A 15,401-nucleotide genomic window follows, 5' to 3' on the forward strand; every position below is an offset into this window, starting at 1 on the left:
TCACCTCGATGGAGTACCGATAAATCGATACTACGGAGAAGTCAAATTGTGTACTTTTTTAATTTGCCGTATCGAGAAAAAAAAAATATCGATATATCGATATTTTTAACAGCACTATTGTAAAACATTCCTACTGGCACACCACATGATCAATATTTAAGAGAAAAGAAAGTCGCTTTCTACAAATATAAAAACCCTGAAGATATTGTTGTGCTGCAATAACATAGCTAACTGATTCTTCATCCGAGGACAGCGGCATAGCTACTATTCAGAACAGAGATCAGTAAAGAAAAATCAGGGAGAAAACCAACACTAAAAAAATATCCTCTGCTCCCAGCCACTTAAATAAAAGCAATCTGGAAAAGTCATTGTCACTTTAGAAAGTAAATAGTCTCAAATAAATCAGTTGCAGCGCCGTTACTGAAATGGCAAAAATGTTCCGTATCAAACAGTCATTTTGTCTCATCTAAAGTGGAGATCTTACACTGACACACCTGTCCTCTCGTTCCAGGTCTGGAGTTTGCATATTCTGCAGCCCCCAAGGCCATGCAGAGTGCCATTATGGGTCTTTTCTTTTTCTTCTCTGGGATCGGCTCCTTTGTCGGCTCTGGACTGTTGGCGCTTGTCTCCACCAAGGAGATTGGCTGGATGTCCTCTCACAAAGACTTTGGTAAGATATGTCATCCGCCCGTGACGTCAAAAGGGTTGAACGACCCGAAAGGTAGAAAGCAAAAGGAACATTGACCTTGAAACATTTTGAATGAGCTGAAGACGGTAACGTCTTTGTTTCCAGAAAAGTAAAAATGATTTTTTTTTACCCTTTAATGGGATGGTTTTAATGGAGAGTAATGAGGTCAAACAGCTGTACATCAAACTTAACAGAGTTTTTCTTTCCAATATGTCAACTCATTCTAATTTCAAAATTTCTGATGGATTTGTGTGTGTGTGTGTGTGTGTGTGTGTGTGTGTGTGTGTGTGTGTGTGTGTGTGTGTGTGTGTGTGTGTGTGTGTGTGTGTGTGTGTGTGTGTGTGTGTGTGTGCGCGCGTGCATTATTGACAAACATGCAGACTAATGGGAATCGCACTACCATTAAACGAGAAGAGAATGATGCTTCCCCCTTTAAAATACCTGAGGCGATTGATCTCCGCTCATGCAGTTTTCTTAGGACTTTCCATAATCCCTCCCTATCGAGCATCTCGCTTGTCAGCCTTGCAGTTAGTGCGCCACTGACTTTGCACATCAATAACGTATTGAGTGGCGGAAGCCGGATAGACAGAATTGATACAGAAAATGTATTTCCCGAGACGCGCTTAAAGAATTCTCCGAGCCCTTTACTGATTTAAAATCCACTTGAGGAAGGTTGCACTCAGAGCAGCGGGCAACCGCTGTTTTAAGGGTCTTTGGCATTATAAATAGACACGTCTGGGCCCGCGACAAAAGGTTTGTGTAAATCTGTCTGAGTGGTGTAATAAATAGTTTTGTGGTGGCAGCAGATGGATGGGCTTTCTTGCAGGGCAAGGGCTTCCAAAACAGATGCACTTTTCCCTGAGCTTGCAGCAAACAAGCCAACACTGTAAAACGTTCACCCACAAACAACTAATAGCTCATTAATACGATGCACTGACAGGCAGGGAGGCATTTTTTTTTTTAATTATTTTTTTTTTTTGTGATATTAGCACTGCGAGGTGCATGGTAAACCCATCCGTTGCTCAGCGGAGCGTCTTTTTCAGGGGCGTAACGAAAACCGAATCAGCATTGTCTGTGTGAAATCGCCTCATTCGGCAAAAAACAAATGAATATGTGTAAAAGGAGCTTCTGAAAAACATTACCTGCAGACATGGAGCAAAAAAAAAAAAAAAAAAAAAATTCCTCTTAGCCACTGTAAAAGGCACGGAGGTTAGACGCCAAATTCAAACAGGACTCATGCAGGTTTATTTTTGTGTGTTTCTCGAGTTTGCTGCTCGCTCGTCTCGTGGCTCTCAAGGTGTAATGGATTCAACTTATTTCCATGGCTGTAGGCGGAATGGTGTGTGGTAAACAGCGTCTCGGGTGAACTGTGCTAAGTTGTACTGAGCTGCATCGGCCCGAAGATAGATGAGTAACATTAATCACAGACTGGGGGTCTGATTACATAGCCCTGCTTCCTTTTAAGTAAAGCTGCCCCTGCAGCATGAGACGGGGATGCCACTGTTAGTCTGGCATCACACTCCTGTCACACCACGGCTCCGTCTCACCCCGCCTTGCCTCCACTAATGTTCCCCAGTGTGTCGTGGGGATTTGCTGTGAGTTATGGTGACTATATGGGTCGGAAAGTTTCCCTCTCAGTTTAATTTTTCTCCATCTCTCCGCAAGTACAGTTCAGCGTTTTAGTAATACAACAAATGTATATCTGCAATGAATTGCTGACAGTCTTTTGACGTTTGACCGGCTCTTTAATGTCACTAAATGGCTGTCGCTACAGTTTGTTGACACAATCAGTCAAGTAAATGCTAGCCAGTGTCTAGGTTTTTAAAATACAACAATGCACAAACTGTATTGTAGTTGCAGTTCAATTTTTGTTCTCTTTTTTGAATGCTTACACACCGTGCAAAAAAAAAAAAAAAAAAAAAACAGTCACTAAAGTACTTCCTAGAAATATTTGACATTTACTTTTGGCTGAGTAGTCTGTCTCATTCTATTTCTTTGTAATGTTGTACTAGCCTACTAGGGCATCATGTCATCTTGTCCTGACAAAGACCACGAAACTGCTTGAACCTCCGCCAGTCAATCAATGATCGGCCTACTCCCTCCTCACTGGCCGGTATTATTCCTGACAAAGAAGACAGGATGTCTTTTGTTGCGTTTAATTTATTCAGCCTTTGTGGAAGTACCATAAAAGTGGGCAGCTTTTGTCGGCTGCTGTGGTCACGCGGCAGGAAATGGCATTATTTATTTTTTTTTTTTTACCCCCCTGCCTTTTCTTTGGCCGGCGTTCAAGCCCTGACTGATCTATTATCAGATGTCTGGGTCGTGTGTGGACTTTCCGAGTGGGGCGACATTCTTCGCGTCCCGCTTGTGAAGTGTTAGATCACACTGAGTGAAATGTCAGGGTTTTAATGTAAGCCTTTAATGTCACTCCTAAGTTTCCTTTCGGAAAGGGCTCCTCCTGAAAACCGAAGTTTTGCCACGTTGAGACGCGACGTTTGTACGGAATCGCTATGTTGCGTCTATTTACAAAACTTGTCGGTTACTTAGTTTAAAAGTCCAGTGTGTAAAATTTGGCTTAATTTCAGATTTTTACATCATCATTACAACATACTGTCCATAGATACATTAATACAAGTGTGTACTTGCAGTACAATAAAATAATTATGGTTTTCCCACCCTTAGAACGGTTCTCAGATATATAAGAACACACATGGAACAGCAAGGGTCTTGCTCCTAGTTAGCTGCCATCTTGCACTGCCATTTAAAAAGAAGTCCTCGTGACAGTGAAAACTTTACACACTGGACCTTTAAACAGGTAAGACAAGAGCTGCGGACGACACATATTTAAAAAGCTTGAAAACGCATGGATTCCCTCTGTGATCTCACCACACTGAGAGCGTTGAAGCACTGTGGTTCATTGGGTCATTGGGCCGAAGGTCCAGACCGCTGATCCATTTTCCAATGCCAAATTGATATTGACCCGTTTCATCTGGACTCACATGGTTTACTTGAACCCACTCACGAGAAAATGATCCCACGGGTTTATATGGCTGAAGCGCTAGATGACCCCATCTGTTGTGTTGGAGGTGTCACCCTCCAGGATGGCGGTGGCTCCCGGATCGACCGTCGCAGGCTTGCAGGTTTGTTTTTTACGTTGACAACAAACCCTGCTAGTCTGTGTCATTGTTTACCGCCGACTCGGGGAAAATCTGTATGGAAGCTCACGCTGTCTAATTGGCTAGCGTCAGTCTCCTTCTCCTGCAAATATTTATGGCCTTCATTAATGTTGTTGTTTTTTTTTTCTACAGCAAGTCCTTGTTTAGCTTTTTGCTGTTGTAATTAGACTTCAGTATTTTTTAAAATGGATGGCGGCCAAAGTAGGCCCACGGGTGTGGAGGCTGAAAAGAAAAGGGAGGCAGTGCTCAACTTAATGTAAACTCCAAGTGAAGCAAGCACAATTACTAAAGTGAAACCTTGCACAATGTCAATATACAAAAAAAAAGAAAGAAAATGAATCCAGGAGTAGCATTCTCTTGGCAGTTGCCTTTATCAATCTCTCTTGCGCAGAGAGAGGTTTTGAAAAAGGTTAAATGCCCTGCTCTTCCATCAGAATAATTGCTGCGTGGTGTCTTCCAAACAATGTGTTATTGCTTCTCCTGAGTTAATGAGTATCGCAGAGGTGGACTCCTTGCGCAAAATTAGCATTTCAGACGTCAGACATTTATAACATTTCTACATTTCTCCCTTTTATTGCCACACTTCCATGGCGCGCACACTGTTTTGCGATTTGCGTATATATTTTTTTAAATCCTTTTTTAATCCTAATTGTCTCGACATATCCTGTACGATTACTACATTCGACTGGATTAATAGCTAGGACCTCGATGGGGGTCAGAATGTCAGGGTTTTTTCTTTCTTTTTTGATCTGATAGAAATGTGACACATCAGTCAGCCCTCTGTTCCTGGATCAAAAAGTTTCAATGTGCAGATATGAAACGGCGCAACGTGGAAGAATCAATTGTGCGTGTTACATTCCACCGCAGCGTTTCTTTCTTCGTCCGCAGTTCTAATTACGCACCGGGGTGACTACAGGGAGTGGGGGGGAAATAATTATCTGAACGTGTGATGGTGACATCACAGTGTGGTTCCCGCCACTGATTTCAAGCGATCACAAGGCGCCAGGGTAACTAGTTTCAAACCAGTTAACGCCGCTCTTTGATCACTCACAGAGGACATCCTAATAAATCATGTACAAGATCATGAAGCTGTCTGTGGTAAAGGATGAGGTGAGACACATTTATCCTGAAAGAAGCAGGGAAGGGGATGTAAAGCGCTAGCGTGTTATCAACGCGGCTGTCCTTATCACACAATAATGTGAAATGGTTAATGTGGAGGATTCTGCACTCTTTCCATTTTATTGTGTTCTGGTGGGGCCAACGTTTTACTTTTTCCTTCCAAACGTTGTGTCTGCTATAGGCATTAGGGCCAGTGATGTAATCAGTGGGTTATCGTTGAAATAGTTTGGAACTTTTGACTTGTAAAAACAGAATTTGTTGTTTTCCAGCGGTCCAACTCGTCTTGTCTTCTTGTGTTCAATCGTTTTCCTCTTTTCCCAACGTTCTGTTTTCTCGAGTGTTTTTAATGCATGTTCCAATTGGGGATGCACCATTTGAAAGACGTGAATGATGTCAAAACTGCTGTTTTGTTTGATGATAACATTTCCAAATGTCTGTAAGGCATTATTTTTATTTTAATGGGAATTTGGGCTAAAAGAAAGACAAGGAATTGAATAAAATGTCAATATTTATTGCCTAAATGTTACCCAGAATACGGCCTTAAATAAAACCTTGTTACAAGATGCAGGGCCATCATGTATAAAAAAAAAAAGAAAAAAAATGATTGGCCATTTTAGTTTAAGGCATCTTTTACAACCAGTAGCTGCTACTTGGAGGTTCGCTCAGTAAGATGATGATGATGTAATATAACGTAACAACATCTGTGATGCTTTATCTTTGTGTGACTGAACAAACTGTCTGCCTTGTTGCTTCGACAGTGGCTTGGACATCTGCTGTTCATTTTTTCCAAAGTCGTTTCTGCTTCATTGGACCAGTGCAGATTTACAGAGAAGCAATGAAGAGAAAATGTCATTATTAATGACAATTTTTCCATCCATCCTTACAATGTCAGGAAATAATTCTACTACCAAAAGATGGTGACTAGTTGGTCCTTACGGTGACTCTTGTGCCTTTTTAACACGACGCTTGACAGTCATTTAACACAGCAAAAGATGCAGGCGGAATACGTATTAGCAAGCCAATGAAATAGTACCATTACACATGTACTATATTCTGGAGAGAACGCATTTAATTTCAAACAAAGCTTCATATTCAATTGCATACTGCCGTAAAAGAAGTGATGCAACAAACACAGAACAGTCTGTGTGACTAAGCTGTTTATTTGAAATCTTCTTGTAGCTAATGCCCAAGTCCATTTGTTTACCGTAAAGATGTTGTGGATGGGAGGCCCCGGCTTGCTTCTTTATCAGTGGTCGCTATGAGAGTGAGACTGTGACTTGACAATCGGTTTGTCTGTTCCATCAGTCTGCAGTGATTTGTCTTTTTATTAGCATCAGCAAAATATCAGCCGCAGCTGTTAAGTGATTCATTTTTAATCGAGATTAATCTCTCACTTTCCAATCTTAACTGCGGTTAATCGCGTTTTGGTTTACGTGTTCAAAGTTTTGCCTGTAAAGACAGTTTTTATTTTATTTTTGTTGAGTGCAGGAGGAAGTGGGTATAGAAGATGGATGGATGGATGGATGGATGGACTTTCATCCACAAGTCTGCGGCGACTCCCACACTTTGAAATGGTACTTTGGCAAAGCGGTGCCTCCTCTGTGGGAATTTGAGGCCGTACCTGGATGTTCAGTGCGTACGTGATTCGTTTCCACCATCACTGTGGTGTGAATTGCACAAAGTAAACGCAGCTAACGTTAGCGGGACGCAGTACCGATGAAAAAGCGCTACGGCTTGAGGACCTGACTACGGGTGGACGGAAGGGACAAAGGGCTTGCGATTAAAATGCGGTTGAAAAAGATTTGCGCGTTGTGACTTGTATTTAATCTCATCACGATCAACGCATGAATTCTGACAGCTCTTATATTTACATACCTTCTAACACACTGAATGGGGTAAAAGCAGGAATGTCAGTCAAGCAGCGCACAATGATTTATTGGTGTGCGTGTATTATTCTTGGGTTTCTGGTGTCTGGAGAGGACTTTCTCATTGAAGCTCATTAAATTCCTGTAGCCACGGGAAGGTGGCGAGGCATTATTAATCATTCTCTGGTTGGTCGGGGGAACCGCACCAAGAAAGCCACCCCTCATGTTTCCACTGCCCTAAACTATCATGGGCTTCGTGTGAAAACCACAAAACGCATCGCTTGTGATTCCTACACTGAACATTTAATTATCGGAAGCCATTAATGCACTTCATCACCGATCTAGCGCACTGTCTTGAATATAAAATCATCCCATTAATTGTGCAATGTGGAGTGAAGCAACTGAACTAGTTATTAAGTTAAATATAATTGCATGAAACTGCTTTGGCGGTGCATTTTTTTCCCCCATTTAAATTGCATTCATTTCCGTCATCAATGTGTGGAATCTCGCCAGGACTGTGCGTTCAACGCCGCACTGGGTTGCGCCTGCCCGGCGTTATGAGCTGTTTTCTGTTTTCTGCAGCGAGCACTTACTTGAATGACTTGGGATAATCACCTCCTCCTCTTCTTATACGAGGCGGATGTGAGTTGTATTGATTGTCGTTTTTTATTTATCGTATCGACTGCAGTTTGCAAGGCAAATATCCCCCTGGTACATTAAAGCGTCATGCTGCTGCAGTTTACACTCCACTTTAACGGCCCTAATAGCACTTTGGCTCGGAAACACCCACACAGTCCACTGGCCCCCGGACCATGCAAGGATGGTGTTCATTGTGCTTATTTAATGAATACGCCATATTCAGCCTGAACATGGAACCCCAGCAGCTCGTCCTATGTGCGAGCACCAACGTTCAAAGATCCATTCGCTGACGGTTTACTTTTGTTTATTCATTCTAGTGATAAGGAAGCTGCTCCGGCCCTCGTTTTGATAGTTTGAAGTAGTAGCAGTGGTCATAAATGTTTGAAATGCAGACTGTTCAAAGAGTTTTAAAAGGCAATTTTGATTTTTTTTTTTATAATCCCTCTAAACCTTTTTCCAGAAGAAAGGTGTTTTCTGACTCTGCGAGGCATCTGGATCACGAGCATCTTGCCAAACTCCAGATAAAAGTGCTTTCAGTCCTGTGATTGTAATCATTAGCAAGTCTTATCCTTTTAGTTGGCACAGATGCAGAAAGCCACCGCCGTAAGCTGCCTTCAAAAACTACAAAGGAAGAAAAGGGGGGGGGGGTACAGAAAGTAACTAGCAGCTGTTCAAGAGCTATTGATATTTGGCGTGGATGCTGCTGTTGTGGCCCTTCTGTCACGACTAAGTGGCGTTTTTTTACATGAGAAGGGACAAAGAAGAAACAGCACCGACTGAAGACTCAGTGGGGAAATTATGATGCTTTCTTCCCAACTGGTTCTGGCAAATTTGTTTGTTAAAAACTGCACCGCGCCGTGACCGTGATGGGGATTTGGTCTGTCACCACGGGCTCAATCAGAAGCAGCCTGCGGCTGTTGCTATCAGGCTCAGCAGGCAGTGATGAATCTAATTATCTGCTTTTGAGTGCGATAGTCAGAAAACTTATCCAGTCATCTGTTTGTTTGTTTTTTTGGTTTGTTTGTTTACATCGACGCCTTACAAATGCTTAGTGGATTTTTTTTTTTAAAGGCTAATACAACACTTGTAGTTTAATCATCCTGGAAAAAAAAAAAAAAGGATTTCCCCCAATTGTCCTACCATAAACTCCACAGCAATAAAGAATTGCACAACCCCTCTTGTGCTTTTCCACCAAACAATCCCCAGTTGCTTTCGGTAGGATTGCAAAAAAAGAAAGAAAAGAAATAACCACCCCATTAAACCCAATTGTTAATATTTCACAAATGTTTTTCAGAAAAGATAATCTCAATTAAATGTCAAGCTATATACAACAAATGATAATAACAAAGAATGAACTGGATTTCTTTCTTTTTCTGTTATGTATTTTTTATTTAAATGTTAAACCTGCATTTGTGTTTTAGGTTACTTACTGTTATTTTAACTTAGAGACGGATGGTTTTGTTTTTGTTTTGTTTTTTTTGTTTTTACATCAAGCCTTCTGTGTGAGTTTGCCTGTATTTATAGAAAAATACAAACAAATCAACAAAATAGTCAATACAATAGCCTGTAGCCTGTCACAGCACATCAAGGCTTTGGGCCGCGGACGGTGACGGCCTGTGAAATTTCTCATCTGAGAGGATCAATCAACAAGCTGATTCATCATCATTACCTTTTTGCATCTGTTTACATCAGTCTGGTTCTGTGCAAGTCAACAGGAGTCTGGATTGCTTTTCTTGTGGCTGTAAAGTTTTTCTTTCTTTACAGTCAATTCCAAATGAATCCCAGTAATTGGCAGCTTCTGTCCCAATAATCCCGAGAATTGTAGCTCCGACTGTTACGGCGATATTGAAAAGGTGTCGTTTTATTTCATTTTTTTTTTTCTTTTCAGTCTCCTCCCTGTTTTTCTATGCAACGCCCTGTCGCCGCACGTCCAAGCCATTTGCTCAGCTTGCCTCGCTGACACAGCCGCAGCAAGGTCATCCCCTCTGTTTGAACAGCGTTTTGCATTCGTCGGCGCGGCCGCTCACAATGTTATCGCAGTCAGCGTCGTCGGCGCGGACGGCCGAAGGCGCAGGTTGACTCCAGGAGGGTGTTAACTGTAAATTGACCGGTAATTCATGTAATGAGACTTGTACGCAAGTACCACTCCCCTTGAGCGCGAGAAGGCAGAAATTGAATTGACAGTCGCAACCATTTCTAATTATAATCAAGGCTGCCTGCTTCTTTTCCTTGACTCGGGATTCGCGGTGACAGCTCCTCATGGAGACGCTAATAGGATCACTGCAGATAGCTCTGGGGCTTTACACATCAACTTATTGGAAAGAAGGAAAAAAAAAAAAAAAAAAAACGCAAGCTGCACGTCTTCCCCGCTCTGTTCCTTACATGCTGCTCGTCACGTAAACCAAAGGCCCTGCTCTCCTATGCGCTGCTGCAGGAGCAGATTAAAATCCCACGTCTGCTGACTGTGAGCCGGCCCGTCGGCGTTGCGGCGCGACCCCGAAATACCTCCTCCAGCGGCTGCTCGTCGCACGCCATCCGGTGCAAAGTCAATTGGCCGGTGGGTCCGCCTGACATGGTCAAGAGGACAAAAGCTCCTCTAATGCCAATTCGGTCGTCTCCGCTCTTGAACCGCGGAGGGTGATTGCACGCCGCGGCTCTGCCCTTCGTGCAACTCCAACTCCAACTCCAGCTCAGGTGAGAGGAAAACAGGATTTGTTGCTGCCCTCTCGAGCTCCTCCGCTGAATGAGGGCAAACGCCGAGGAGATGAGCTTGGTGGCTGCCGGTTCAATTTCCGAGAGCCAGTTGGGGAAAAGTGAGTCCGAAATGGCAAAAGATGGCGTTTCTCAGGGCTCGAAACTTGACAAGTCTGTCAGCCTCCTCGCGGTCAAACGGTCTGACTCGCACTAAGTCGCTTTCCCTCCTTTTATATATAACAACTTGTCCCATGAGCAACAAATCATCCTTTCAGGGACTTACTTACTCGCTAGAATCACACCTCAAAGCGTCCCAGTATCATCGGCAGACCACTGTGGCATCAACGTGAAGAGTGGGGTCAGTCGTCTCAACCTTCAGAGCTTTCAGGCTGCGGTGCAGAGGGAAGAAAAATAAAGAGGCTGCTGGATGCTTGACAGAACTGCGCTCTGCCAGCCGGGTTCCTTTCACGCCGTTCAAAGGAGCGTGACGCGTTTGCTAGCAAAGTGAACTTGCGTACTGTTTTTTTTTTGATGAAGAAGAAGTCTGCAAAACCAAAAAAAAAAAGAAAAGAAAAGCTGCAACTCTCACTTTTTCCTTCGCACAGACTGCTTCTTCTTCTTCTTCTGACAGTGCCCTCGTTTCTGTTTCTCCAGGTAACATCAACGACTGCCATCTGGACTACTACTTCTTCCTCTTGGCAGGGATTCAGGGCATCACCCTGCTCGTGTTCCTCATCGTCTCTGTCAAGTACGATAAGCAGAAGGTCCGGACAGGATACCAGAGGCACAGGACTGTGTCTTCTTGATACATGTGGAAAAATGTCTCCGTACAGTATAGTCCACACAGGTGGCAAAGAGGGCATCGGTAAATGCCTTTACTCTCAAAAAACAAAAAACAAAAGCTAAATGACAAGTTTTAAATGTTTAGACTGTGTCTTGGAAAAAAAACAAAAACAAATGGTGAATATTTTGTAAAACCACTATGTAGTTGCACAGGTACCGCTGATCCACAGTATGCAGTCCTTCCGTTCTCCTCGGTGAGAAGTTCTTGTTGCCTTGTGTCGATCACTTGCAATTGACCTCAGGAGTGGTGCCGTCAAATCCTTTAGGTACTTTTCAAGTAAATGAGTGATTTTTTTTTTTTATTTTTTTTTTAATGGTAAATTCCTCAAGATGAACTCACAAAGTGCTATTTTTTCGAACGGACCCTTTTGACTGTGGTGCGATAATCACTGTTCACCGACAATGTCGAGTACTCGCGCGTTTATGTGCTCGTCTGCGTATCTGAATTTGTTCAGTTACCTGTGGTGGGCAAGCCATACGCTGTAACATGGTTGCGATGCACTGAATGGAGAATTTGCTTAAAGGCGAGGCGGTTTCGGCCTCAGAAAAAAAAAAAAAACAGGCCTTCAAAATGGGAGACGTAAAGATCTCTCGCCTCGTGTTTTTTGTTTCCTTCTTGAATAAATCCATAAATGTTCTAAATCCTCAAACAGCATTGCATATTGCCAGCGTCTTATGTTTAAATGCTCTGACCCCCCCCCCACCCCACCCCACCCCCTCTAAACCTTTTCTGCTACTTTCAAATTCCGGTCAAACTGCAAAGGCGCAACAGCATTACAGCAAACCTTTCGAATCTATCCTTGGGAGGTCATGGTGCAAAATTGTGAAAAAATGCAATGTGGTACTTTTCTCCTTGTGGTTTGAGGTGTCCAGCTTCCACACCAATCACCACTCCGTTTTGTTGTTTTTTTTTCTTCATGTGCCTCGTTCTTATTGGTGTTTTCATCGCCACTGCGATTTTAAAACCAAGCCGTAGTTTAATATTCATTGTTGCACACAGGAAAACGCAGGAATGGCTGCAAATGGGTCATTTTAGATAAAGATTGCTTTATCCCCCAAAAAGATCTATCATTAATAGTGCTTATTTCAAATTCCCATTTGATTGTGTTTGTACGCCCTTCTAAGGAGCCTTTTTTTTTTTTTTTTTGCACAAACCCTCAGGCTTTGTAGTGTTTCCAAAAAATGTTTTTGTGCTATTTATTAGTACGGTTTGGTGGATGTTTTGCGTGTTTCTTTGTTTCCTACGTTGTGAAATTGTTTGGGCGTAAGGTACTGACTATTTTCATATTTATATATATATATATATATATATATATATGAATACAAGCGAACTCAGGGCCCGAACAATAGACTAAAATAATTGCTAAAAAAAAAAAAAAATGTGAAACTGCCTTTGGGAGTTCAAAATTCCCTTTCGTCATAGCACATGGAGAGCGAGCGGTTTAGCTTACTTGATACTTTTTTTTTCCCTTTTTTTTTTTTTTCTTGTTTGTGTTTTCGCGGGGGCGGGGCTCGGTATGTTTAATTAGGTCTGATAATAAATGCCTGTTTTGCTTCGTCATCTCAGTTCTAATGAAGAGAATGTTATGAGGGATTTCTCGAAAATTGTCTTCTGTAACCGTGCTTCAAAACCAACAGTTATGCGTTTTCAGCTATTAAAAGTGTATTTAATGCCTTGTAAATCTTTCTCGAGCCTTGTGTAACGTCATGGTACTTGTTGCTCATTAATACAGTCGAGAAAATTATACCCCTTGTTGTGTTTAATTCCTGCTACATTTCACTTGGTCGTCCTTCTCTGAGGGAGAAGTTTTATTATTTCATTTCAAATACGTACATGCCAGCGAGTACTCCTTATTACTGAATTATTAATAACAAATCTTTTAAGCATCTGACCACATAAGTTTTAAGTGAGGAGAGGCTGTGGTCCTCCTGCTGTTTACGTTTGATTTTCTTCTCTCTTTTTTTTTCAGATTGTGCCTTTAACGCAAGGCAGAAGCGTTTATGATGAGGACACTTAATTTGCCGAACCTCAGGGAAACTCAAAGTGGAATGCGTAAATTATTTATATGACAAAAAGCACACCCTGCGGTTGGCTGTTAGGAGAAAGGTTGCAGAGGTGGGCACTTTTTTTTTTTTTTTTTCCCTCCTCTGCTTTTTTTCTGAAAGCAGCATATTTCTTCGTAGTTTCATCAGACACAGATTGAAATCAACATGTCATCATCGCCACAGATCTTTTTTTATTTATTTATTATTATTATTATGCTAAGTTGTATTCGCAGGTCTCGCAGAAGGCCATTTCCTCTTTAATTTAGTCAGGGAGCCCGTACAGCCACGACTGAGCAGACAGCTTGATGTCTGAAACCAACATAGTGCCCGCGGGTCATAATTCTAGTGTGGCGGCTTGTTTCTCGGGTTCGAAAGATTTCTGGCGCATCCGAGCAGTTATATGAAGACCAAATCGCAAGGCAACAACGCAATCGTTTTGTTGCCTAAGTCTGTTTAGATTTGGCAAAACATCCTTCCCACAGAGAACCACCCTCACAATTATACCCTATTATTTTTTTGCAGTCATCTCAACGGCCAGGCCGATACGTACACGCCACTGAACTGCGGCTCGAGCGCAGGCACTGCGTTTGAGCGATCAGCGTTGCTTGATTGTTGTTACATAAAGTTTTATTTGAATTCATTACATTTGATGTACTTAAACGGTTTATGCTTAAATCCCACCCACCATTTTTGTTCATGTTTATATGCATACTTATAGCACTTGCATGCACGTGTAAGTACAAGGCCAGTAGCTATCTGTCAGTTTTCTCACTTAGCCCCGCAACGAGCTCAAACCGAGATACTGCTCAACATTACATTAACTTCACAATGACATTTTTATCGTGCTGTTTGATGTGTTTTTCACAATGCTGCAACTGGGTATTTTGTATTAGTTTGCATAACTGTGAGTATTTTTTTTAAGAAACCTCATATATATAGGTTAATTATGGCACACAGTAACGATAATAATGATGAATATGATGGAAATATGACGCTAAGAGGGAGAAGTGTTCCACTTTAATTTTATTTAACTTTCCCCTCCAATTGCACTGTATCATGTCTGGTATAGACATACCATACGCCATTCCTTAAGACTAAAGCTTGAATGTTTGTGTGTTGTGTATTTATAATTCTTGATTTTTCAAAATTATGCATGAAACCAACCCTGTCCCAGTACGACACTATGGGATTGAAATTCAAAAGTCTGTGAATGGTTTCTCAATCAATTGGAAGTTTTTAGCTTTAGTTACAGTATATTCATGAGGTGTTGAGTATATTTTTTGTTTGTTTGTTGTCAAATGCATGCTGATGAAACCAGTTTTTAAATGCAGACCAGCATTGTCTGCAAAAATGGAGAATTAATGATTTGTCCTGAAAACAGCAAAAGCTATTTCAAAGTTTTTATAAAACGGAGCTTACTCAGGGTGACACCGCGGTGCGACGATTAGCACAGTTGCCTCACAGCAGTGTCACGGGTTGACCCCATTGGGTTGAGTGTGTGATGTTGTTTGTCTTTCCATGTGGCCCTGTGATAAATTGGCGACTTGTCCAAGGTGTGACTTCACCTTCTCCCAAAATCAGCTGGGGTAGATTCCAGTTCCCCCACATCCCACCACCCCCGAGTGCAGTAGAATCAATAACAGGAAATGAATGGATGGATGCTAGTCATCATGGAACAATGCTAACTCAAATCTGGTTCGTCTCATGTTCGGAGCCATGTGCGATTGAAAGATAATATACAGAAAGCGAGTCGCTTTTAATCGTCTTACACAGTATTACCTGTGGAATGAGAGCCTGGCAGATGGAAATTAAGATATTTCGTCCAGTAATTGGCGGATTAGAAGTTATCATTGCGTGTTAATTAAGATAAGCTTGTGAAGACACATTGTTCAGTAGAGACGAGACAAATGGCAAATCACTTTGAACTTACATAGACCTAATTATCTTTTCTTAGCCAACTGTGTTGGGGGCAGGGCTTAGTGAAGATGTTCGAACCCAAGACTCCAAATGACTGGCTGCAGACAGGATGATGGCTGTTTCTGAAGCGCCGTCAACATTTAAGTCTGGGAACATGGGCAGGAAAGAAAATCAACTAAAATGTTAAGCTCCCTACTTCCTGGGGGCACATGTATCTGGTAAGCCAGACCACAGCTTGTCCATTTAGACTGATAGTCAGTGCAAAACCTGAAGTTTCACCTCAGCAGGCCACCATTTGGAACTACAGCAGCACCCTTTGTTATGTGCAGTGCCTGTGGTTTTAAGCTTCTTATTTGTCCAGAACATGGCAAGACTCCCATAAAACAGGACAGGCATTAAGATAAATCTTCTACC

The 15,401-nt window shown here is 42.1% G+C and overlaps 1 protein-coding gene across 6 annotated transcripts in view; it reads left to right on the forward strand.

Moving 5' to 3' along the window:
• The window catches only part of slc15a4 (solute carrier family 15 member 4), a 45,496-nt gene that overhangs the window by 17,957 nt on the left and 12,138 nt on the right, over window positions 1-15,401 (forward strand). For 5 of the 6 annotated variants that reach the window (XR_012929071.1, XR_012929070.1, XM_076047219.1 and 2 more), the window contains exon 8: window positions 512-670. Coding sequence is in view for 4 of the 6 variants with exons in the window: in XM_076047219.1 (XP_075903334.1) it covers window positions 512-670 (159 nt within the window). In the remaining 2 variants the exon portion in view is untranslated. Of the gene's footprint in view, window positions 1-511; window positions 671-10,835; window positions 12,772-15,401 lie in introns of those variants that run through there. The other variant, XM_076047220.1, reaches the window with a different exon arrangement.

Source organism: Nelusetta ayraudi, unplaced genomic scaffold, assembly GCF_046127955.1.
Source record: "Nelusetta ayraudi isolate G7.1 ecotype Tasmania unplaced genomic scaffold, CSIRO-AGI_Nayr_v1 ptg000092l, whole genome shotgun sequence".
Taxonomy (NCBI): domain Eukaryota; kingdom Metazoa; phylum Chordata; class Actinopteri; order Tetraodontiformes; family Monacanthidae; genus Nelusetta; species Nelusetta ayraudi.